Source organism: Podarcis cretensis, assembly GCF_951804945.1.
Source record: "Podarcis cretensis genome assembly, chromosome: 4".
NCBI lineage: Eukaryota > Metazoa > Chordata > Lepidosauria > Squamata > Lacertidae > Podarcis > Podarcis cretensis.
Window position 1 is genome coordinate 45,706,505 of NC_137173.1, and position 27,646 is coordinate 45,734,150.

Genomic DNA, 27,646 nt, shown 5'->3' on the forward strand with positions numbered 1-27,646 from the left:
GACAGCATAGGCTGGCACCTTGACATATTGCCAGCCAAGCAGTACATGTCCAGTTCATAGCATCCTTAATTCACCTATTTTTTGAAAAGTACAAAGTATCAAGAAATTGTGCGTATGATCTCAGTTACCTATGAAACATTATAACATTTTCTTCTCCCATGCAAGCATAGTTTTCAAACTATTTTGTAGCTTTAATATTAGCATAGGTTTCATCCATTTTAAAATTTCCAACTGGCAAAAGTTTATATCTGCTTTTACAGACATCAAAGAATATATATGATGGAAACTAGTAGATATTGATTAATTGATTCCTCCTTGAAATATGGCCCTGGCAAAATAATTTTGTCTGGCTTGCAACTTTTCAAAAGCCAACCAACACCTCCTCCTTCGAACCACTGGGTTGATATTATTATTATTATTAATCCATCATACTTGTTACACTCAATTGTATGATGAAACCGACAGTGATTTTTGTGTGTTTTAATTGTTGTTGATTATTTTAGAAATTGTAAGAGTTAATGCTTTAAAGTACAGTGGTACCTCGGGTTACAGACACTTCAGGTTACAGACGCTTCAGGTTACAGACGCTTCAGGTTGCAGACTCCACTAACCCAGAAACAGTACCTCAGGTTAAGAACTTTGCTTCAGGATGAGAACAGAAATTGTGTGGTGGCAGTGCGGCGGCAGTGGGAGGCCCTATTAGCTAAAGTGGTACCTCAAGTTAAGAACAGTTTCAGGTTAAGAACGGACCTCCAGAATGAATTACCGTAAGTTCTTAACCAGAGGTACCACTGTATGTTAAATAAGGTGTTTAACAGCAAATTGCTATTCATGGCTAAGTCCATTGATTTGAGTGGGTCTGCTCTAAATATCACTTACAGTGTAATTCTAACCCTGTCAGCTCAGAAGTAAGTCATACTGAATTCAATGCAGCTTACTCCCAGGTAACTAGGATTAGGAGGATTGAAGCTTTAGTTAGATACAACCCTAAGGGCCAAATGAAACAATACCAAATATGTCATTAGAAAATGAAGTAAAAAAACAACAACAGGTGTGTGTTTAGGCGTGCACATGTATGTTTAACTATTTCCTCTCTGGCCATGGTACTCATGAAAATGTTACCCTGTACTGCTGTTAGCCTCCTTGCATTCAAAGCTATCATTGATGCTAATAGAACTTTTTTCTTTCTTTCTTTTTTGGTCACGCAAATACACACACACACAAAACCACCAAACTGCATTTGTTTAATACCCATATTTATTTTTAATTGTATGTGTAGTGCTTCTTTTATGTCTTATATTGTACATTGATAAGCTACAATTTCAATTCTACTGAATTCTATAGAATTCAACTTGTAATACAGGAAAATACAATATATAAGAAATACAGTGGTCCATCAAGAGTCTCAGCAATTTTGAAGTGGTCTTTTGGGGTGGGCAGATTGGGAACCAGTGGTTTATATTATAAACCTGCAGACAATGTGCAGTTTTCATTATATCGCCAAGCGTTTACTTCTGAGGGGTGAACACCAACACCAACACCAACACCAACAGAATAATAGTGCCTTTAGGTTTTACAGTGCAAGTTACTCTGGCAGTGGGGAGGTAAATGGAACTAAGGCCTTATGAAAACTGGGCATCTCTTTGGAGGCTCTGAACAGGTGTGTACAAAGCACTGTACACAAATATTTTTGGATTGACTATCTTTCTAACTATGTTAGGCAATTATATGGCACACATAAACTAATTGTTTCTAATGAATAGATGTTATGTTGCTATCTCCTTAACTTCTGCTGAGTTACAAAGGGGGGGAAAGATAGATGCTAACCCAGTTTTTAAAAAAGTTGTCTTGCAGGCAAAATCCATACTTGCATTTCGAAGCACTCAGCTAATCTAAAGGATTAAAATGACCTCAAGGAAGGGCTCAAGCAGTCAACTGCCATAGTTTCAAAGTGAGCTTAAGGATTTCAGCCAAGTTCCTTTCATAGAAACTGTATAGATATATAAATTGATTTCTTTGGGGACAACCTGCCAGACAGTACTTTACTTAGTTGGGGATTTAACAGCTCCAGAGAAAGGGGGGGGGGAATATTGTATTATGCCATCAGTGGCAGGTGCTTCCCCTTATAATTTGTACCAGTGGGTGTTAAAATATTCATGTTTTAGTGTTAGCATATCTGCATGCTTCTGCAACCATGTTTATTCATATTCATAGATCTGTAACTTGCCAAGGAGGAGTAGAAGAGCATAACACACCTTTAACTTGTATAGTGATGCGGTTCCAGGACACCGTGATTCCATTTAACTGAAGGCTCCTGAATCTAGCATTTCAGATATACATGAAAGAAAATATGGGTTGTACGCTGTTTACACAGAAGTTCCCTTATTTCTCCATTGATTAAAAAGAATCATATTCTGGAAAACTGGCCTGAATTCTGCTTTCATCTGCAATGTTTCTGCTGTATAAAAGGTGTATCTCATAGTCAAACATTCCCTACCAAGGAATGTATTCATGCTGAATTATTTAAAGTCAGTTTCTAACCTTTCTCTTCAAGTCTCTCACTCTCCAATTCTTTGAGAATATTCATTAGCCTGATTTAATAAAAGCCACTGGCTAAACTTTCATTTGGTATTAAATGAGCATATCAGTCTTCATATCCCATCCTTAACATAAAATAGTGGATTTATTAAGGTCAATGGAAGAATTCCCTATATGCAGATTTGATGAGATGCTATATGTATGTATATATGTGTGTGTGTGTGTGCATGTGCATGTGCACAAAATAATGTCCTAATATAAACTATGCACATCAAATAATAAACATAAAAATAACATAAAGTGGCTTTTATTGTTCCAGGAATTCAGTTTGCACGTAACACTAAGCCGAACTATACCATTAGCACTTTTAGCAGCCACATCACAGTAGTGGTTTATGTTTGGTTTATAACCACCTAAGCGCCTTAGATCCTTTTCGTGTACTGCTGCCAACCTCATTCTATACTTCTTCCATTGATCTGTGTTTATGTTTATTTTTATGTTTATACCTAAATGCAAGACTTACTTCTGCTGTGAAGGGCAGGTGTGCCAGTGTTTGCTATTGTTTAAACCAGGAGATATTTAGATTTTAGTACTGAAAAGAGAAACATGTCCATTTTTGGAAAAACAAAACTAAAAATAGGAGAAAACAAAAGGCTCATGGGGAATTCTAGAAAGGAAGGCAATAGCATTACTATCCTTCTTTTTGCTGTGTTTTACATGAATGCCCTTGTACTTAATTGGCAAGAGAGCACCCACTATCTGAAATTTATAGGAAACTAAAGCAAAAGTAAAATAAAACATTTTTAAAGGATGCTGGCAAAAGAAAAAGACTAGGTCATTGGTCACTTGCAATGTCACAGGCAAAGTATAATAGGTACCCATGACAGTCATACAATCACACTCCACACAGCATGAAGAGTCACAATTGATGTGCTTGACTGAGAGGAAAATTGCATGTTTCCAACAGCAAAATAATACTTTAGAAAATGTGCAGTCCCCAAAACTGAAGTACTTCTGGAGAATAGGTGCCTGGATTTGCTACAACAAATTAGTAACAACTCTGCGCTAAATGCATAACAAGTGTGGAATTGTGCATGTCTTCTTTTTCCATAATCATATTAATCTGCACTGCTTCTGAATGTCTTCTCTTTCGGCATAGTTCTGTATTTAGCTTTCCAATGATGGCAAATATTTAAGGGAGAGGAATTCTAGGTACTGTAGCAGTAGTGGCCAGGTATACCTTTTATTGTTTATGTTCTGCCCTGTTTTTAAGAATCACACTTATGAATACATTTGTAATCTACAAGCTTGACTTCTGCAATGCGCATTATGTGGGGCAGCATTTGAAGATGACTCTGAAGTTGTAATTAGCAGACAAAGCTCATCTCCTGACAGATAGAGGAATGTGTTAGGGAATCTGCACTGGCTGCCTGTTGGCTTCTGGGACCCGAGGTAATATTTCTGGTTTAGCGGAGTCTGTAACCTGAAGCGTATGTAACCTGAAGCGTATGTAACCTGAGGTACCACTGTATCTATATAGAATCTAGCTTTCTCCAGTTTTCTCCAGCTTTCTCCAGGATATGGTTGGTTTTTATAGCTATATGAACTCATACCTGCAGAGTGAAGTGATGGGGGCTTACTAGAAGGGATGCCAATGTGGCATCGGGGACAGCTAATGGGGGGGCCATCTGCATGATTTTCTGGTCTTGACTCTTTTTCTTTTAGGCTTGGCAGATACTTTGTGATATGCCATGCCTGCATGGCGGCCATTTTGTGACTGGCGCCACGTCAATTCTTTGGAATTCCAAATGTGTCTGCTGACCAAAAAGTATGGTGACCCCCTGCATATAAGGGAGGGCTCTCAAATATGATAAATGTACCTCCGGTTGTGGACGGGATCAGTTCTGGAGCTCCGGTCGGATCCCGAGGTTTCAGCAACCAGAGGGATTGCTTCTGCACATGCACGTGTGGCGAAACCTGGAAAAATACTTCTGGGTTTGCCGTGTTCGCATCCTGAAGGATGCACAACTGGAAGTGTGCATATCCAGAGGTACCACTGTATTGTTCAAACAGCTCCAGGTCACACAATATATTCATTTAGGCTGTAGTCTTCACCATATCCCTGGGTCTAATCCAGTGAAATTTACTTTTAAATGGTCCTATGCATTAGTTGTTCTGCTTTATTGAAACCTGTTTAAAAAATCCTACCCATGTAAATCCCACACCTCTAGTAACATGTAATGTCTAAGTTGTGTTGTTGACACTGCCTACTACACATCCAGCATTAGCATGGTGACACAACACACACACACACCTGATGATGAATCCCTAGCATACATGCATAAGTGACTTGGTTTAGACATGGCACCAAATTCAAAGTACTCTGCTTTGTATGTTAGTTTTTTACACATACCGGGTGTTACATTTATATTAGACCTCAAATGAAAAGAACCTCAGCACTGGAGCAGACATGAAATACTCCTCTTTTTTCCCCTTTTAAACCACTATTTTCATAGAGCAGTACAGATATGGACACTTACAGAGTTTGGATAACAAAGGGTTTTGAACAGCCTGATCTTCTGCGACTCCAATTGAAAAGAGTGCAGATGGAGTTGTTGGGACTTAGCTATACTGAGGTGATAATGGACACATATATACCATATGTTTAAAACATTCTTATACAGCTTTAATAGTCATAGCTCCCCACAAACAATCCTGGAGACAATGGTTTGTTAAGGGTGCTGGAGACCATAGAACTGTGAGGGGTCTCCTAACAACTCTCTGCACCCTTAACAAACTACAGTTCCCAGGATTCTTTGAGGAAAGCAGTGAGTTTTAAAGTGGCATGAGCGCTTTAATATATGGTGTGCATGAGATGTATGTGTACTCTGATCTGTGGTCTGAGCTTTACTTAGCTTAGGGTGATGTACTTGTGAGTAGGTATGCTTTGACTTGCAGCTTAAAGTTTCCATCAGAGAGACTCCATCTTAATATACACTGTACAGAAAATAACTTCTCTCTCTCTCTCTCTCTCTCTCTCTCTCTCTCTCTCTCTCTCTCCATATGAATATGGATGAGGGAAAGCTCAATAGTTGCCTCATGCATACACATTATTGTTCTACTCATCAGTTGTTTATTGCTTTGTGTTCACAATTCACTAGTGATTTGTTGTTTGCCTTGCTTCTGTAAAACAGATGAAAATATACCTTAAAAAGATTGTGGCATTCAGATTACAATCTTAAACTAAATATAATTAATGCCACTTACCACCTGGCCCAGGGTGGGGCCTGAAGCCTCACAGGGACTGCTGCACTCTGCTGCCCAGGAGGACTCTCCTGTGTGAGTGTCTGGGGCCCTGCTCCTTCCTGCCACTTACCACCTGGCCCAGGGCAGGGCCTGACGGGCCTCACTAGGACAGTTGCTGTTACTGCTGGAGGGGTGCAGAGTGCTTTTAAAATGTTTTAAAATTTTTCTTTTGAATTTTTTGTATGTGGGGGTGGGGGTGGGATAGATGTTTATTGGGCCTGGGAATTTGTTTGATTTTATGTTTTTGTAATTTTTACTGTTTTTTGTTTGTATTGTTTTATTGGTTTTTTGTTGTTGTTTTTTAAGGTGTTATTTTGTTCTTAAGCGGAGGGGTCAGGGCTGCCAGGGAGTAGGTCCCAGCCAACAAAATGGCTGGGGCATGGTCCACAGGGGGGGATGCACTGGGACAACCGATCTCAGTGATCACGGGTAGGAGGAGGAGTTACGCTAAGACCAGACCATGTCATTACAGAGGAGGCAGGTTTAGTCGTTGTCTGAGGACTATCCCTGCCTCCGGGTCTGGTCCTGACCGGATGGATACTAGAATCAGCAAGGGATACCCACATGACCTGAAGGTGCTGCTGTGCAATGCCAGGTCAATGATTCATAAGAGCACTGCCATCCATGACTTGATCATGGATGGAGGATTTGACCTGGCATGTGTAACAGAGACTTGGTTGGATGAAGCAGATGGGCCTGTCCTTGCCGCTGCTTGTCCACCAGGTTTCTCTTACGCACAGCAACCCAGGTCATGTGGGCGGGGAGGGGGGATTGCAGTGATCTTTAGGAAGTAATTAGTTTGCACCAGGCGTCCTATTGGGAAGACCCAGTTTTCCAAGTGCATGTTCTGGAAGTTGGGCAATAGGGGCAGTACAGGATTCCTTTTGGGGTACCGACCTCCCCGCTGCACCAAGGATTCCCTGCCCGAGCTGCTTCAGGTTGTGGTGGATGTTCTCCTGGAGACACCTAGCTTGGTTGTCCTAGGGGATTTTAACATCCATGCCGGCACGACCTTACAAGGGGCTGCTCGGGACTTCGTGGAAAGCATGGCCTCCATGGGGCTGTCCCTGAATAAGTCTGGCCCAACCCATAGCTGCGGACATGCCTTGGACCTGGTGTTTACCTCTATGGATGTTGGTGATCTGACACTAAGTAAAAGCGAAACGAAAGAAGTGCCATGGTCAGATCACTTCCTGGTGCAACTGGACTTCTCTGCGACCCATCCCCTCTGCAGGGAGGTGGGACCGATTCGGATGGTCCGCCCCCACCACTTAATGGATCCAAATGGTTTCCAGAGAGTGGTAGGGGATGCTTTATCCCATGTTGGTGGCCTTTCAGCCGATTCCATGGTGGCCCGCTGGAATGTGGAGTTAACCAGGGCTATTGACTGTTTGGCTCCGAAGCGCCCTCTCCGATTGCATGGAGCCCGGGCAGCCCCGTGGATTTCCACGGATCTGAGGGCAATGAAACAATCGTTGAGACGGCTAGAGCACCGGTGGCGGATAACTCATTCCGAATCTGACAGGACACAGGTTAGAGCTCAACGTCGAGCCTACCAAGTGGCGATAGCGACAGCGAAGACTTTCTTCGCCGCCTCTATTGCATCTGCAGAAAACAGCAGCAGGAGACTTTTTCAGGTGGTTCACAATTTAGCGGAACCACCTGCAACATCGGGGCCCAGTACGGGCCACATGATCTCCTGCAATGATTTTGCAAAGTTTTTTGCAGATAAAATCGCTCAGATTTGGGAAGAAGTAGACTCCACCATGGGAGCTGGGCCAGGGCAATTGAGTGCTAGAGTCCTGTCTAGTCAAGTTGTGTGGGATCAATTCCAATCTGTTACCTCCGAGGATGTGGACAGGCTGCTTGGACGAGTGAAGCCAACCACCTGTCTCCTGGATCCTTGCCCATCCTGGCTTATAAAAGCTAGCCGGGAAGGACTGGGCGATGGGCTTCATGGGGTGGTGAATGCTTCCCTCCGTGAGGGAGGCTTCCCAGACCCATTGAAAGAGATGGTTATTAAACCGCTTCTTAAAAAAACATCTTTAGATGCGGCCACGATGGCCAATTATCGCCCAGTCTCAAATCTTCCATTCTTGGGCAAGGTGATTGAGCGAGTGGTTGCTGAACAACTCCAGGCACGCCTGGAAGAAGCGGACTATTTGGATCCCTTCCAGTCGGGATTCTGGCCTCATCATGGGACTGAAACTGCCTTGGTCGCACTGGTTGATGATCTCCAGCGGGCTAGGGGCAAAGGTAAGAGCTGTTTCCTAGTTCTGCTGGATCTCTCAGCGGCGTTTGATACCATCGACCATAACATCCTTCTGGACTGTCTTGAGAGGCTGGGAGCTGGGGGCACTGTCATACAGTGGTTCCGCTCCTTACTCCTAGGCCGTGTTCAGAAAGTGGTGGTGGGGGATGCGTGTTCAGACCCCTGGGCTCTCACTTGTGGGGTGCCTCAGGGTTCTGTCCTCTCCCCCATGGTTTTCAACATTTACATGCAGCCACTGGGAGAGATCATCAGGAGGTTTGGGCTGGGTGTTCATCAGTATGCGGATGATACCCAGCTCTACATCTCTTTTAAATCAGAACCACTGAAGGCAGGGAAGGTCCTGTGTGAGTGTCTGGAGGCGGTTGGAGGATGGATCGCGGCTAACAGATTGAGGTTGAATCCTGACAAGACAGAAGTACTGTTTTGGGGGGACAGGAGGCGGGCAGGTGTGGAGGATTCCCTGGTCCTGAATGGGGTAACTGTGCCCCTGAAGGACCAGGTGCGCAGCCTGGGAGTCATTTTGGACTCACAGCTGTCCATGGAGGCACAGGTCAAATCTGTATCCAGGGCAGCTGTTTACCAGCTCCATCTCGTACGTAGGCTGAGACCCTATCTGCCTGCAGACTGTCTCGCCAGAGTGGTGCATGCTCTGGTTATCTCCCGCTTGGACTACTGCAATGCGCTCTACGTGGGGCTACCTTTGAAGGTGACCCGGAAACTACAACTAATCCAGAACGCGGCAGCTAGACTGGTGACTGGGAGCGGCCGCCGAGACCATATAACACCGGTCTTGAAAGACCTACATTGGCTCCCAGTACGTTTCCGAGCACAATTCAAAGTGTTGGTGCTGACCTTTAAAGCCCTAAACGGCCTCGGTCCAGTATATCTGAAGGAGCGTCTTCTCCCCCATCGTTCTGCCCGGACACTGAGGTCCAGCTCCGAGGGCCTTCTGGCGGTTCCCTCACTGCAAGAGGCCAAGTTACAGGGAACCAGGCAGAGGGCCTTCTCGGTAGTGACGCCCGCCCTGTGAAACGCCCTCCCATCAGATGTCAAAGCGATAAACAACTACCTGACATTCAGAAGACATCTGAAGGCAGCCCTGTTCAGGAAAGTTTTTAATATGTGACATTTTAGTGTATTTTTCATCTTTGTTGGAAGCCGCCCAGAGTGTTAATATTATTATTATTATTATTATTATTATTATTATTATTATTATTATTAATTTTATATATGTATCTAACGAGAATAAGCTTCAAACATTGTCAACATTCTCCTTAAGCATTCATGACCTGGCAGAATAATCAGACTGTTCTGGGTGAATATAAGCTGTTTGAAATTTTTCAGGGAATTATTATCCATTTGAAAATAAGATGAAGAGAATATTAAATGTGTTTTGGCTTTGGGGAAATCACTTTTCCACCCTCTTAATTTTTTTAATCTATTGAAATGAAACCTGACCGCCTTTATTGTATATCAATAATCATCAATATTTAATTTAACCTTCTCTAATCTTTAGTAGATTTCTTGTTTTGCAAAATATGGCTGAAAAATGTAAATACAATTCCTTTCGGATCAGAGTTTGATGTGAGATCCTTCTGAAGATTGGTGGGTAAAGATCAGCATAGAAATAATTTCTTAGCTTTTGAAATGGTTATGCCAAGACACACAGAGAGACTCTGAGCATTAGCCAAATATCTGCCCTTAAAATCTCAACTTCAAAATTGACTTTTGCATGCATAACCTGAATTGTTGGCAACCTGTTCTGCAACACCATGGCGTACAGCAACAGGTTACTGCATAAATAATTCATTAGGCCATCGCCTTCCATCATGCTTAGAAAACAGACACCAGAGATTTTAAAATCTTAGCACATTTCAGTGTTGTTACGCCTGACCCCTTGTGTATAGCTCCTGCTCACGGGAAAGGGACAACAAGTGTTATGGCCTGCAGATGCTATCAGTGCATATTTACATGGACCCGTGAAAATGCCATTAGAGTTAACAAATACGAAAAGGATATAGTGATGTGTGTGAGAAACAGAGACAGAATAGAACAATGATATGCAACATGATGGATGCTTTAGTTAGATGATGCATGATTAATAGCCCCAGATTAAGCAGAAATAGAACAGGACCTGCAAGACCAGACTTCAAATCTCCATAAATAAAGCACACTGGGCTACCTTGAGCCAGTCACTGCCTCTCAGCCAAACCTACCTCACATGGTTGTTGTGAGGATTAAATGGGGGGGGGGGGAACCATATGCGCTACCCTGAGGTCCTGGGAGGAAAAGATGGGTTAGAAATGTCAAAAAGAAAATAAATGCAGAAGTGACATGGACCAGAAATAGACTGATTTGCCGAGAAGACCCTGATGTTGGGAAAGATGGAGGGCACAAGGAGAAGGGGGCGACAGGGGACGAGATGGTTGGATAGTGTTTTCGAGGTTACCAGCATGAGTCTGACCAAGCTGCGGGGGGCAGTGGAGGACAGGAGTGCCTGGCGTTCTCTGGTCCATGGGGTCACGAAGAGTCGGACACGACTAAACGACTAAACAACAACAACAACAATTATGGCGTGTAAAATAATCCTATAGTGTAATCTAGGCTCAGGAGGAAGCATTGTTCTAAGTGCATTTTGCGACATGGAATATCATTAGTGTAAGCGGTTTCTGAGTTCTGGGCACAGTACTGCACCTAAGATTTCAGATTAAAACTGCAGAGTGGAAGTAAAGAAGGACCTTTTTCTGCCTTCCCACTTCCAACTACTCTTTGAAGACTGGAGAAGAGATTCTCTTAAGAATATTAGGGGGGTGGGCAGGGGAAGGACTAGACCATGCGAAAATTGAACATAATATTTTAGCTGCAGTTCATTCATTTTCAGCTTGTTGTGCTTGAAGTGAGAATATTCTCCGGAGAATATTCTCGAGAATGCGAATATTCTCAAGAATATTCTCTACTAGAAAATTCTGCGGAGAATATTCTCCACAAACAGTAAATTCTGATGTAAGAACCAGTTTTACAACCCACATTTTAAAAATCTAGTAAATAATAAGTAAAGCTGTGATATTGCCAGTGTAAGCAATGAATAATGGTTTTTTTGATCTAGTTGCATTACTGAGCATTGTGTCATTCACCATTGGCAGTTCTGAAATGTGAGCTTCAGAAAACATACACACACACACACACACACACACACTGTATATTTAGTTTTAAAAATGCTATTCATTTAATTTGATGAATATTTGAATTCGTATTTATTTCAACTATATGTAATAGCCTTTTTTCTATTTTGGTGTGACTTTATTCATAGCAATTCTATACCCTTGGCCATACAGTGTGATTTTACCCCCCAGAAAGTAGCTTTAATGCTTTATACACTTAAAGTACCTAGGCCTATACAATTATGTGTAACAGAAGTGCCAGTAACCAGTTTTTTCAGTGCCATTCAATGGTATAATATTCTCATTAATCAAGAATATTCTTGAGAATATTCTCCAAAAGATTATTCTGGAGTATTTAATATCACTAGTTGTGCCCATAAGCTAGGTTTAAAGTGCCATTTAGCTCCTAGCTTTCATATTTCAGTTTTGAACACTTGAAGGAAGCACCATTTTCTACTGCCTCAGGCTGCAATCCTCTATATACTTATTTGGAAGTAAGTCCATTGGACCCATGCATAGAATTTTACTGTAACAAGCATTAAGAAATGAGAATAGAAATGTCTTGAAGCTCCCTGAGACATTTCATTGGTCTCATTGAGTATCTGCCCTTGAAATCCCACTTTCTTGTAACCTATAGATAATATTAACTTTGTCCTTTTCTTTAGGACAAATTGTACTGGCAAGAAGTTCCATGGAAACCAATAAGATTGAAGTGACGGGTAAGTGAATATATTCCAAATAAAGCTAAACTAGATATGATGTTTTGCAGGGGAAACTTTATTTTGATTAATGGATATGGTTTTTCTTTTAAATGTGAAAGAAATGAACATACTCCAAACACAGGAAAGAAGAATGTGCTTATTTTTCCCCCACTGGCATTTATTTCATTTATGTAACAAAATTCAGTGCTGCAAAGATTAAACATGCATACTGATCATAATATTCTGCCTTGCATTGTCTGCACAATATGGTTAAAATGAATTCACTGTTGAGAAAAAAATAACAACTTAATGATAAAAGGGCATTTTTTCCACCCCAGAGACAGGCTGATCTGAATGTTATCAGCTACTAATTAATCTAGAATTACTTTTCAGATATTGTTTGGCAGCTAGCAATTCTTAACAAAATAATTATATATTTGTTTCTGTGGCTAACAAATTAAATGCTAATTGTGCCCTAGCTGGAAGTTGGCAGGATCTTGCAATAATTTGTTTTGGTTCATTTAATATATCTTTTATAAATGCATAATGGTAACCAACATTATTTATTTATCATGGAATAAATAAATATTTAGATCGTCTTTGCATTGTTATGGATCACTGGTGCAAGATTCATCAACTAATTTTGCATAGTAATACATTTTATAATTATGATGAGAGTTGAAGTTTCATTACAACGGCTGCAAGAACAGGCAGAGCTTGTGGAGTACATTTTTTTCTTTATTATTCATGCTGTCTGTTTGGAACATCTTGAAAACACAATGTGCTATATGGCTTTTCAGACAAAATGTAGCAGTATTTTAGTCCACCAAAATTAGTATCTCATTCTTCTAGTGTGCTGATTGAATCTATGAATTTCTCTTTTCTTTGTTTCCTTGCTAAAACTATGTCTATACTACCCTTGAATCACATTCCCAAGCAGTTTATATAAAGAATAAACAGGTGAAGTTGCAATCCTGTGGTCTCTGGGAAGACATCCTAGGAGGCATAGGATCTTTTGAATCACCCCCTCCTGCTTGAAAAGGGAGATCTGTCATCATGAGGATGAGGAAAGGACTGCAGCTGGTTCTTCTGATGGTAGGTATTTGACAGTCAATGCCAGGCATGTTGGCAATATCCTGCCCCAGTGAGCAGTCAAGCTGCCATATTTTTCACCAGCTGCAGCTTACAGACAAACTTCAAGGGCAGCCCCATATAAACTGCATTGCAGTAATCCATCCTGGAGGTTACCAAGTGTCCTGCAGGGTTCCATATACCATGGAATGGAGCACTTAACTTATGGGGCAATCTCCTTAATGAAACTAAGATTTCCATTACTATTTCTGTTTTTCCTCCTTTTACCCTGTCAAAAAAAACTATGGTATATACTTTCAGAAATCCCATCTGAGTAAATATCAGACTTAAAAATATTATTCAAGGGGCAGGGAGTGTATTTCAAATCAAACACTAGTTTTGTTTTTAATCAAGAATAAAGATGTTAAAATATTATGGTCGTCTCACACAAGAAGCAGGCTTTTCCTGCAGTCTTTGCAATTTGTATCACAAATGAATGCTTCGTTAACATTTGTATATCATTTCCTGCTCAGCAAATTTCCTGTTACAATGTTCCAGCATCTGTTCAGAGAGATGAAACAAAGAACTACCACTCAGGTGTCCATTGACTGAAGATGAGTAGTGGGTAATTAATGCAGAATTTTATTGTGTGTAAACGCTTCCCAAAATACTCTCCAACTTTATATCAATAAGAAATTAATGCTGAGGAAATTAGGATTTTTTTTTAAATTATCTCATAACCAAGATAAAAAAAAGCTGTTAATGTATATGTGTCCAGATATAGCCTATTGATGACCGAAATGTCTCTGTGTAGCAATAGCTTCAACATCCATGCACTGAGCGGGTAACCAGGAGGAATAATAAATTTTGTTCAACAGTGTGCTTCTTAATATACAGCATCTAAACTGAAAGTTTCAAATATCTCCCCTTCTGTAAGTTGTACATCAGGGAATTACAATCAGCTCAGCATTTCTGCTAAGGAGAGAAATAGTGTTATTTGAGTTTTAATGTGAAATCTATAACATTTGAACTTTGGCTAATTGAAAAATATGGTGCTCTCTCTCTCTCTTTTAGTACAACAGTATTTGTAGTTAACTTTACAGCGCTACAGAGAGGCAATACCACAAGTCTTAACTCTAAAGCTAAAGTTTCTCCTCATGTTTTTCAGCACCAGATGCTAAGTTAATTACTGTAGCCCTCTTCAGTCCTTACATTCAGCAGCAAGATCTGAAGGGGCTTGTGAGTGTGCTCATTTGAACCCATTTACAAGCCTTCACACAATTGGGAACGCTGCACTGTGGAGAAGTAGAGTGGCAAAGCTGGAACGCCTCCTCTCTCTTAAAAACACTACCCATTACAGTAAAAACAAAACCCAAAGAGAAACAGCAGTAAGTAAAATAGCAAATGAGTCATAAAAAATAGTAAAGCTCAAATGAGACAAAAGGTTTGTGTGAATAAGAGTTTGGTTGGGGCCTTTCTTCCTATGCTATGTCCATGCATCCAATATTTCTGGTGGAAAGTCCCTTGGTAAACTTGCTACGAAGATCCATGATGAATGTAAGATTTTCTCTCTTATACAAAGAAACACAATCATTTTGATTCTGTCTAGACCAATGATATCAAGCCACCACCTTTCTTCTAACCTTTCAATAGAGTATTCTTAGATAGTGAGTCCTACAACTTTATTGTTTTGAGTGCTCCTTTCATAAATTTCAGGGCCAATGGAAGAATTGCCACTATAAATGGAAGTTAAACTATAAACAGGAGCTACATCTCACCTTAAGTTCAATTGCAAGAACAGCTTGGGGCCAACAGGTCAAGTGGATGAAATCATAGAGGTCTGGAAGTATATAAAATGTGAGAGATTCAAGGGCAAGTTTCCATCTTAGTAAAAATACTTATCTGAAACTGGAACAATATGGCATGGATTTTTATTTTTGACACGTTCTTTTTCCTGAGCGAGCATTTAACAATGTGAGAGAAAAGACCTTGATGGTAGGGGCTTTCTCCCTTTCCCTGTTTAGCTCACTGCAGACAAAGGAAGGACTGTGGAAGAAATACAATTTAATCCCATGTAAGGAAATCTAATTTCTTCCTTTATCTAGGTTTAGATGTGAATATTATTTTTATTTTTAGGCCCATCTTCTTATTTTATGGCCCATCTTCACCACACATACACCATAGTTATTGTATGTATTCCCCCAATCTGTTTTTTGTGTCTCTGTTTTGCTGGCCACAGGAGGGATTTTCCAGTTCATAAACAGATTCACTTGTTCAAGTAGTGGCTAGTTGCGTGTCAAGCCCCGAAACCCGCCCCCATGGAAATAAAGACACAAAGGAGACAGAAATTAGTTTAAAAGTTAATGGGCAAATTTAGGCCACAACTTTATTGAATACACAAGTGTGACTGGTATTGGCTTAGGCATTGGTATCTAATGACTATACAGTGGTACCTCGCAAGACGAATGCCTCGAAAGACGAAAAACTCGCAAAACGAAAGAGTTTTTTGTTTTTTGAGTTGCTTCACAAGACGGATTTCCTTATGGGCTTGCTTCGCAAGACAGAAACGTCTTGCAAGTTTGTTTCCTTTGTCTTGCAAGTTTGTTTCCTTTGTCTTGCAAGTTTGTTTCCTTTTTCTTACTCACTTCGAGGAGTAACTCATAGCATGCGGTGTGGTAGCCTTTTTTGAGGTTTTTGAAGACTTTGGTGATTTTTGAAGTTTTTCCAAAGTCCGTGCTTCGCAAGACGAAAAAATCGCAAGACGAAAAAACTCGCGGAACGAATTAATTTCATCTTGCGAGGCACCACTGTAACTGGCTCGCGCCCACCCAGCAGGAAACCTGCAAAGGGTAAACTACCAGCAGAGGGAGCTCCAACAATGGCTATTGACTGGTGCTCACCCCTGGGGTTTCCGGGATAAAGTGGGATATCAAATCCAAACTCTTCTTCTTCTTCTAGCATGGAAGAGGAAGAGCCCCTCCCGGGCTTCGGACGAGATCCAGACCCCCAGATTCCTTTAAAGGAATACCCTATCAAATGGAGGGGCAGGTGATGGCTACACCTCCCCACATTCCCCTAAACCAATGCCTAACCGCCAAACCTTCCAAAGTTGTGACGTGAGGTGCCTCAGAACATAGTCCCAGTGTAAATAGGGGGTGCCTGCATTAATAAGAAAAAAAATGTATTTTAGGTACTTGGTATTTAAATTACTTTTTTAAAAGACCAACAAATAATTGGTTTTTTTTAACCATAGCAGTTTGGTTCCATTCTTGAATAATGATTGTTATGTATTTAGGTCTCACCGTGCTATCCTAACTGCTTACTACTGTGGAATAATTGACCTTAATGGGACTTAATTCTGAATAAATATACTTAGACTCACACTGCAAAACTACAGTCCTATAAACATGTATAATATAAGAGTAAGTTCCACTGTATAAGATTAGGAAAATACCATAACTGCCTTGTTGTTAATACAAGTCTTGTTACAATACCGCTATTATTTTGAAGCCATTTTGACAGTCTGGGTGTTCAGCTGATGCTCTTCAATAGCACATTTCTGCAGATAAAGCTCAGGGTTGGCAATTTGTGCAAACTGCTTTATAATAATGCTCTTTTTACATTGGTAAGTCGTAGAATACTTTCTTATGTGCACTAATTTTATTATAAATAACACAATTAAGGGGGAAATTAAGGTACATGTGACTAATGTGAATGTACTATATAACACAGTACTTAGTATGAACCAAGCAGAGATGAGTTTGGGAAAGGAGTGTCTGGGCATGGAATATTGGTGCTATGTGCTATACTGTAGTTGATCTTTAAGTTCCACTGCCATTGTTCTTTTTGGCATCATATTTGGCATCATACGTGTTCCACTTGCAGTACAGGAGTCATCTGGGACCAAAGTATTTAAGGTCAGCACTAGCCCTTTGAACTGTGCCTGGGAATGAATTGGAAGCTATTTTAGCTGTTTAAGGATTGGGAAGATATGCTCCCAATTCCCAGTTCCAAGTAGCAGCTATGTTCCCAGAACACTGGCAACCATGGCTAGGCTACCTCTGTACAAAGAGAATTGAAGATGGCGCACCAGCATAAGCTGATGGAATGCTTTCCATGCCACTGGCTCTAGAGACCATTTGGATGTCAAGTGACAAAGCTGGATCAGTGAGTGCAGCAAACTTCAATGGGAGTGTGATCTCATTCCAAAGTGGTTGGACAGCATAATCTAAAGCAGAGAAACCACTGACCAACAGCAGCTTCATCATGTTTATATTGACCTTAATTTGATTGGTGCTCATCCAGCCCAGTATAGATTCCAGACATTAGTTCAACATTTACACTGAATCAGATGGAAAGTAAAAATGAGGTGTTGGTTAATTTAATCTATGAAGGTACCATTGGTCCATGTATGCTGACCATGTACTCTACCATATTGTAAGGTTTGAAAGAGGACTGTAAGCGAATTCAACTTAATGCTATTAAAGCATTCCCATGCAGTGTTCCTCATCCTGGGGAGGTTAGTGAATGCCCACATAAGGCTATAGAGGTGGATGTCATCAGTATATGGGACTCAGCTCATAATAGTTTTGGAGTGAACTCTCTGAGTTCAGTATTGCTTATTACCCCAGTCTGAACCCTGGCAGCATCACTAGCTGCAATTTTTTCTATAGGCTGACAATACGTACATTAAGTCAATAGCTCAGTTTCACCCGGTTTTCTTAACTACTTATTGACCATACCTCTGACTGTGTTGAGACTTCAGCAAACTTGTTTGAATCTATATGTAATCATAGCTATTTGTTACAATATTCATTAGTGGCATAGATTAATTGCAACTTTGATTCAGTACCTGCCCAGTGGTCAAAATCCAGACAAAGCAACACAGGCTTAATGCTTTGAGATACATTCATTGATTGCTTCTTGAGCCAAGAAAACCTGTATTTAAAGTCTGATTCTTTATTTTTCTCTCCTTTCCTTTATCTCATAAAGCTGTTTACCATTCCTACCCTTAAATCAATCCGCTTTAGTTTGTTTGCTGAGGTAATGAATGATCAATAGCTAATAACGCTGTCACTAAAGCTGCTGCTAGAACTAACAGTCTTGTTAAAAATATAATCTAAATTCAAAGCTGTATTTTTCTTACTTAGATATACAGAAAAATATTGCAGGATAGCCATGAAACAAAATAGTAAAGAAGAAGAAAATTATTTAATTAAACATAGTGAGTACCATTTAATATCTTGTTGATTTTTTAATGTAGGTACATTTTATTTAATTACGTTTATTTCATGGTGTACATTCTGAGTACCATTTAGTATCATGCTGAATTTATTTTAAAATAACTTTTTAATGGCATTTTAATACTAAAATTGCACTTATGTGTATGGGTGGTTATGATCCACATACGTTCTACTTGCAATACCATGCTCCACTCCTATGGCAGGCCCCTCCCCTACTTCCTGCAAGCAAAGGAAAATAAAGCCTTATACAGAATTTTTGTTCCCACTAACAAAATCTACCTCATCAAATGTAGAGGCTATTCCTTCCATTGCCTCATCTTGCAGTAATACTTGTTCATCCATGCATGTAGCTCTGCAAGTGGTAATTTTTCTTCTACTCACAGCCCTTTAGAGGTTTTAGCAGAGTGTTGTCCTCTTGGTGCTAGAAATAGGAGGGAATATAGCAGTAAGGTTTATTATTATTATTTTACACAAAATCTATTGGTGAGAGTATACAAGCCATTATGTTTCACTGCCTTTTTTTCCTTTTCAAAAACTGGCTGCTCATATTGATGCTTCTTTATTTTTCCTCAATCAAAACTCTTTATAGAATTGAACTGGAGTAAGATTATGATCTTGGAGTGATAGTAGAGCTATAAATGATGAGTCTGTTGGATAGAAAGACTCTGGTATAATAACAGCTCAGGGAATGATTTATCAAGAAATATGTAATTCACTTTCCCCCCTCAGCATGGATTCCCAACTTAATGATTCTTTGCTGAAATAGCCTTATTTCGATGGCGATTCCATTAGAAGGACAGCAATTTCATATTTTTTAACTCACCTTTGTATTAGTTTAGGAGAATGAAGTGTTTTAAATTAAGCGGGTAGAATTGGAATGATTTCCATCCATACTGCTTTCAGGTTATGTAAATAGTTTGATACTTGAAATGATTTACCGTTGTATTTGCACTTTACAAATCCTACTGGATTGCCATAATACCTGCTTATAAAGAAAGCCAATAGAAGGCAAAGTATGTTAGAAAAAGAGTAATGACAAATAATGTATTTTGCTATGTGTGGTAATTCCATTAAAAGAGCAAGGAAAATAATCATCACAAGCTTTTTCTACAACTGCCATTTCGAACAGATAGAATTTTACAGTCTGAAATACTATCGAGAAATTCAAATAGAGATGTGCCCAACATTTTCACCAGCTCTTTTCCCACCATTTGTGGGATGGTTTGATATGAACTGAAGCTGAGAGAGGGGGGGGGGGGAGGGTGCAATAGGGGAAAAAGAGTTTTCTCCAAAATCTTTGACAAATGCATGTTGCCACGTGCATTAACCTTACAAGACCAATAAGGGCTTCTTGTTTATCTAGACAAATTTCCCTCTCCTTTTAACCACTAAGAAGCCTAATTTGGTATTGAGCAGTCTATACTCTGATAAATGGTAAATAAAAGTAATACTACTTGCACAGGACACATAATTGGGAGAACCCATTAAACTCATACATTGGCCTTGGAGTGTCCATTTGACCTTAACAAGCCTAACCTAGCATGCAGAATTAATGTGTAAACAACATGGTGTAAGCTTACTGGCAGGAGGAAGCTGGAATTTGGTTTGGCCTGCTCACGCTGCTTCCTATTTGACAATGCAGAACTCTAAACTAGTTTGAAGCCTAACCATGGAGTCAGGAGACAGGATGATGTTGTGTAGTTTAGTGATGCTTTCAAAGTTCAGAATGGATTGCAGACTCATAAGTGAATTCCCCCACTCTAAACCAGATTGCAACCTGAGCCCACAGCACAATTGATGTTTGGGTGCAACCACCACCAACACACCCACACACACCCCAGTTCTCTCTTTTCTAAGTAATGAGTGACAGCACAAGATGAGCGACAGCTGAAGAATTACAGGGCAGTGTGTGGAATTCAGAGGAAGAGCTGGCTAGGAGCATAGCTGCAGGGGAATATAAGAAGACTGGGTAGGGACAGTACCTGCCAATACTTCCCTTGGCAAATCACACCTTTCCCTCATCTTGTGTGGGAAACTGACAGTCCGGATTTCTGCCCTGTGGTTGAACTGTTTTACATTCAGCTCAGTCCTTTAATTCTGGTGTTAAAAATTCTGTTCACAGATGAAAATACTATGCTGCCTTTCTGCAAAATATTCAAGGTGATTTTTGTTCAGTTCCTTTTGATGGGGTTTTGGTAAAGGTAAAAGTGATATAGACAACTATGAATAAATAGCTTGCCCACTGCTCTTGAGATGTATCTCCGCTCTACACCCATTAATTTATTTCTTAGAATGTAGGATTATCATTATTTTACTAGACTAATAAAGGGGACACCTTTTCATGAAAAGGTATACAGTGTAAATTCTCAGGAAAAAACAAAGTTTAGGTCTGAACTTTCCTGTATGCATTACAGTCAATGCATTACATACTAAACTCTTCCCGATTTTAGTAGAGTCAAGACTGTATCGTGAAGCTTGAGGTTTTATTGCATATCACTGACTTTTATATCTTTGCTAAATCTTATGAGAGCAAATCCATTTTGTGATCATAGTTAATTACAGAAGCCTGCAGAACACCAGCTATTGCCATCTTTCCCCCTTGGCTCTCTGACTCAAAAAATCTCCAATTCAAGAAAAAATGGCTTTGCCAATGAATCTGAGCAGAACTATAGCAGAGTCCTCCAGCCAGTTGGTTAATCAGAGAAAATGTTATTACTTTTTTCCCCAAGGAAGTCATTAATTTGAGCCTGGCAAGCTATCATTATAGCAATGTGAAATAACCGAGTTTCCCTTAGGAGATTTTTCTTAGATAAGGTGTGGAGTTTTCCATGAGCATATGTGAATTGTGTGTGGCTTTTTAATGTTATTAAAGGCAGTTTTATTAAAATATGAACCTTTTGACCTCCACATCAACATTTCCTACCAAAATAATACCTCATGGACAATGAAAATGATCTGAGCATCTCTTTGGTATTCCCTGCATACAATTCGTCATAATGTCAGATTGTGGTCCATACACTTTCCTTGTTGCATGAATAATTCATGATAATCATTCTGGACAGGTAGAATATCAGGACACTCATCTTGATTTGGCTTAATATTTGAGGCTAAGCTTGTTATGGGTCCAAATCGATTTAACCAACATTTAAAGCAACAGGTGATTTTCCTGGGGGAACTTTCATTTGGAGTTCATTTAGAAATCCAGGAAGCAACTAGCCCAATTTTTCAGATTTCACACCACGATTATTTCTGTCCTGTAGACCAGTCATCTAGCTGCCTTGAGCACTTTCTGCCAAGGATACCCCAGGAAATTACTATATGAAACCAGACTGACAAATGAATGGAAATAAAAGGAATCGTGCAAGTGAAACCATTGCAACAGAACAAGGATTGAAAAATATTCAAGCCAGAATCTAGAGAAAGTTAAGAAATGTGAAACTGATGGAACTGATGTGTGTTTACCTTTTTCTGGATTGTCACTGCAGAGCTGAGGATCTAAAAATATATTGATTGAATATGGGAAACTGGATCAGATAAAATGACTGCAGTCTTAATTACGAAGCAAGTATGGATTTTAAATCTATTCTGTGAGGGGTTTCACTTACCAAATGAAGTTTAAATAATATATATGATGGATTAGGTTATTATAATATTAATATAAAGAAAACATGTTTTCTCCCTCCTGGTAAGTTAGTAACATCATAAAATAGCCTCCTACTGTTAAATATGATCAGAAGGAAGTCGTCAGTGTGTAAATGATCATTTGAGCTCTTGCCATTAATTCCATTAAGTCAAAGATACTAAAAAAAAATATGAAATGAGTAATTATATTTCATCTAATATGATTTTTACACTTTGGTCACAGTATTTGCTTCCAGCCACTTTTGCTTCATGGAGAAGAATTAATTAATAATTTCAAAACAAAATGAGAGGAAACAAGCAGGCTGGTTTTCCCTGCATGCCTAGTCCACAATGACTACAGCAGCCACCATGGCAGGAAGAGAAGACGGGGTCTTTATCTCTTACTCCAAATTTCCTCCCTGCTGCTATGGCTAGGGGCGCGGTCAAACCAGCAGTGACCACCACCAAGTAAGGGCAGGAAAGGACAGGAAGAACTGGAGCAGGGGCACCTGCTGCTCAGATTAAAACTTCAGAAGCACAACGTATTCTTCACTATTGAAAGCAAGCATTATGAACTGCCATGGTTTGTATTTCAAGCCAAGGAGTTATAAACATCATGAGCAGAAATGGGTTCAAAGAGAAAGAGCTGCATGCCACCTGGTGTCCCTTAAGGTTGGGTTGCATCATGGAGACAATCATCTTTTTCTGTTCAATATCCTGGAAACAACAGCATGTTATCGTGCAGCATGATTTCCAGGCATGTTCTAGTTGCCTTTGGAAATGATGGAGTGGCTTAAATCAGTGTTCCTCTTTCAGTACCTTTGAAAAGAAGAAGGAAGCGATAAAAAGTCATTGAGCCAACTCTTGAGTTTTAGGTACTAAGTGCATCCACTACCCCAACTCTGGGGTTGTGGCGCTCATCTCGCTTTATTGGCCGAGGGAGATGGCGTACAGCTTCCAGGTCATGTGGCCAGCATGACTAAGCCACTTCTGGTGAAACCAGAGCAGCGCACGGAAATGCCATTTACCTTCTCGCCGGAACGGTACCTATTTATCTACTTGCACTTTGACGTGCTTTCAAACTGCTAGGTTGGCAGGAGCAGGGACTGAGCAACGGGAGTTCACCCCATCATGGGGATTTGAACCACAGACCTTCTGATCGGCAAGTCCTAGGCTCTGTGGTTTAACTCACAGCACCATCCATGTCCCATGTGAGCAACCCTAGTTGAGAGATGAAAAGAGCTAGAGATGAAAAGAAGGCAAGGTATATATAATTTTCCCCACAGTTTGGAGATGCCACCATCCTACAGACCCATATATAGTACACTTTCTTCCACTCACTACATTTGCTGCTTGTAGATCATCTCCAGTTCTCAGAAATTCTCTTACCTTAGAAAGGAAGCAAGCTCCAACATTGCTTGGTTTTCTGTGTGTTGAACACTTTCCCTCCAAGCCTTCCCAAATCACATCTTTTTTCATTTATTGTTTAGTTGCACTGCATGCTTACATTTTATTTTCAGGCAGACTTTGTTTTTATTGGAGATGGTAAGCTGCTTTTTGGAGGTAGTTATTCAAAAAGCAGGATATAATTTTTTAAATAAATAACTTTGGAATGTCTCTCTCACTATACTAGCAATGTTTTCATGTAGGGAAATCACACTGTTATTGTGGATGAATTAATCCTATTAGTTTTGATCTGGAAATATCATTGTTAATTAAATTTCTAGCCTACCTTTCATCGATTAATAATCCCAGGGCGGATTAAAATCATAAAACATTATGTCTCAATTCATATAAGCAACAGAACCAGATACAAATATCAGAAATAAAATAACTCTTATCCATCAGATTACTTTTAATACCTACATTGGACACTGGAAATGCAATCCATTTGATTTATTACCAATAAATTTTGCTAGACTGGGGCAAAATTCAGAGCTCTTAGTTTTTATAGACCAGGACATGATCTGAAGATTTAAAAAAAGTCTGCGTCAAGTCAACACCTGGATGGGAGATTGCCTTGGGAGACTTTTGTGTGTAGCCTTGAGTTATATTGTTGAAGAAATGGTTAAATTTGAATAGTAATAAATGCAACACACAAATCTGTATATTGGTATACAGAAAGGAACACATGTGAAAAAGTTTGAAATTGCATTTTCTTGAATTTGAAGGGCGGGGTAGATAATTTGCCAACCCCCCTTTTTGTTCTAAGCACTCATTGGAAGCTAGAAAAGGAAGTTATATAAGCAACTCTGACTAATCTGCTCTTGTTCCATATTTGAATAGCCTTTATAAGTGTAACAACCTGTAACAAAAGTATTAAAGATCCGAGATTCATCATTTAAATGATGAGATTTTTCCACCACCGCGAGCAAAATAATACTAGTCCCTTTAAACTACAGTAAGCAGCCCAAACCTTAAGAATCAGAAAACTCTCATCTCTTGCTATATATCAAGGGTGAAATAGCTTCGTTATTGTGCAGACTGTACATAGTTAGAGTTCCACGATTTCCATCATCTGATGGCTGTCACTGCGTCTTCCCCATTGCTGAATGCTTGTATTGGAAGGATACAGTTGGCTTTGGAGACAAACACTGCTGGCCACAATAATATTTTATCTTAATTTAAGCCTTAATCCATTTAAATAGTATCTGTACTGTAATAGTAGTATTAAATCACAGAAATGGGAATAGTGTTAACAGCGGGACATTATCTTTTATTGAGGGCAAGCAGCAGGGTTGCTGTTAATGAGGACATCATCAATTTATCAGTTAAAGGTCAGTCTAAAAGAGGTCCTGCCCTCCCCACTTTTTTCCCTTTTTCTGCACTGTACAATGGCTGTCTGCACCCAGAATCATTTTTATCAATCATCTGGTCTGGTGACAGCAGACATCTTAATGCAATGTCTGCATTAATGTTTTCCAGAAGTACAGTGTCTCAGGCACAGTTCAGAGCTGCTGAATTGGAAAACATTCCCTCCCCCTCACTATTAACAATTACTGAGTTCATCAATTATTTCTGGCCACCTTTTTATTTTATTTTAAATGTTACATTTCAATATATTTTAGTCTCTCTCTCTCTCTCTCTCTCTCTCTCTCTCTCTCTCTCTCTCTCCCTCTCCTTTTATTTCTTGGTAGCCTTTAAATGTTACTAGCAAGGGGGGCAGTGTGTGGAGAAGCTACCCTTTAGCAATGGGATATTTTCTGAGTTAATCGTTTATTAAAATAATAATGCTCAAGCTATCAGACTACAAAAATTCTGCTACCTAATATGATAGTAGAAGAAAGGTTTAAGAAAGAACAAAAAATACAAATAAAAGTGAAAAGGGACACATTGAAAACTACTTTCATTCTCAAGTGTAAAGATTAGGACAACTATAAACATTTAATCTTATTAGAAGAAGGTCCCCCCCCCCCAAGTATGTTGTTCTTACAAAAGAATGTGTATTGGGGCAGAAGATCAGAAAATGCCCCAAACACAACAGATCTGGGTAACCATATTTTGAAGTGAAGTAATGAGTGTAACTAGGTTGGCAGGAGCAGGGACGAAAGCACAAAGTGCAAGTAGATAAATAGGTACTGTTCCGGCGGGAAGGTAAATGGCATTTCCGTGCGCTGCTCTGGTTCACCAGAAGTGGCTTAGTCATGCTGGCCACATGACCCGGAAGCTGTACGCCGGCTCCCTCGGCCAATAAAGCGAGATGAGTGCCGCAACCCCAGAGTCGTCCGCGACTGGACCTAATGGTCAGCTCTAACCCACCCCAGTAGGACTACTTAGGAAGGAGTCTACAGTTATGTAATTTGGTGAGGGTCATGGTAGACCTCTTAATGATTTTCCTGCTTGCTGTAGCAACTGTAATGTACTGTGCCAGGAAGCAGTCCTATGCACAACAAGCTGGTGTAAAACACACCAGTATAAATTATGCCAGCATAGGTTAGACTAGTCCCAAATCCTACTCAGAAGCAAGACTTTGCTGCTGCCCTGCCCAAATCTGGCAGAGGGAAAATAAGCCTTTAAAACAGTGTTCTAAATTACCGGTAGCCCTGGCTCAACCAATTGAGCCCCAGCTGAGAAAGTTACACTGGCATATCTGTGACTAGAGACTTTATGCCAACTGAGCCTTACCGATTGTTTACTCAGAAGCAAGTTCTGCTATGTTTGGTGAAATTTACTCTCAGGAAAATGCGCACAAGATAGCAGCCTAATTCAGCACTCTGCTCTTTTAGACTTCTCACCTCTAAAAGCCCTTGATATTGTTCCCGGCACTCCTGGCTCATCTCTGCTTACAGTATGATTGTTATTTATACATTGCCGTAAAATGGCATGATGCTCCATAGACAGAAGATAAGGCAAGGTTCAGGCCACAAGGAGCTTGCAACTTAATTTAATATTCCCCTAAAGTTCAAATCAAGGTTGCTGTTTGGCAAAGCTTTTAGAACATCTTTCGAAGCCAGTCAGGTTGATCTGCAGTCGCATTATGCGCATATTAATTAAAGTTCAAATGCTTGCCTTTTTGTGCTCCAGGCTGAGAGTGGTAAGTCAATATTTTGCTATCACCACAGCACAGTCTCTGCAGCAGTGAAGTTCTGATTTTAATATTGATTTTTCCATTGTACAGGAATTAACATGTGTCTCGCTTCCTGAATCACAGATCTTATATCCTGTGTGTACCTTAAAGGAGAAGTCTGGAATAGCAATGAATAGTTCATCATTTTAACTGTTTGTAACAATTGACACAAGCTAAGCTGAAGCACAGTAGAGAATCCATGCCTGCCCTAAAAATATCATGGAGTCACGTTCACTCCAGTAGTAATTGACATGACTATCAATGAGACTTGGTCCAGCAACTGGACTGATGTTAAGGCACAAAATGAATACAAAGAAGCAAAAAAGAGTGTGTGAGTGGGCAATTATGTGTTGCTTAATCAAGACTTCAGACAGACTCAAACCTGCCAACTGGTAGATTATCAGACTCAACAAGTGCTTACTAGCATTTAAGCATTCAAACCCCACTTGCGCAAGATGTGTGCCTCTGCAAACTACTCTCCCTGCGAATAAGCTCTTCTAGAACATGAATGCCTGAGAAGAATTAGTTCAAATGTGTTAAGGGACCTATTTTCTACTCTGACACTCACTCTATTCTGCCAGAAGAAAGGCAGCTAGTTGTTTGTCAGGTAGAACTGGTCCAGAAAGTAGCAAGTTTGCCAAAATACACAGCAAATACACAGCAAAATGATTGCAGCAGGAATAACCTTTGATCAATGCCTGGATACTAGAGCACCCTCGTAGAGTGCCTCATAAGTAGACCAAGATGAGACCAGTCCCCGCCCAAAAAAAGTTCTTATTGAGAAAACAACAATAGTCTCATGGCACCTGAATGACGAACACATTTATTATGGCATAAGCTTTTGTGGACTGCAAAGCACACTTAGCACATGAAATATTATTTTTTAAAAAATTTAAAAAATTGCTAATACAATCCAAAAGTTACGACATCGAACCTATTGGTGTACTGTTATTCACTGGTTTAAAATTCCTTTGTTCAAGGGTGGCCACATTAAGGTCAGTTACAGGCTAATGTTAGTAAGTGAATTATCACCCTCTTTGCTATTCTGCATTATCCGTGGGGAAGCAGAAATAACAGCCTACCCCTGTGAGTGAGGCACAAACACCATCTCTGACTAGTCAGTATTCATGGGAACCAAGGTATATTGGTTGGGATTGCTAGTCCTG

The 27,646-nt window shown here is 40.1% G+C and overlaps 1 protein-coding gene across 3 annotated transcripts in view; it reads left to right on the plus strand.

The window, feature by feature from the left end:
• LOC307215526 (uncharacterized protein) overlaps window positions 1-27,646 on the plus strand; it is a 277,162-nt gene that overhangs the window by 204,927 nt on the left and 44,589 nt on the right. For 2 of the 3 annotated variants that reach the window (XR_013838528.1, XM_079974864.1), the window contains one exon: window positions 11,943-11,996. Coding sequence is in view for 2 of the 3 variants with exons in the window: in XM_079974864.1 (XP_079830990.1) it covers window positions 11,943-11,996 (54 nt within the window). In the remaining variant the exon portion in view is untranslated. Of the gene's footprint in view, window positions 1-11,942; window positions 11,997-18,199; window positions 18,285-27,646 lie in introns of those variants that run through there. The other variant, XM_079974865.1, reaches the window with a different exon arrangement.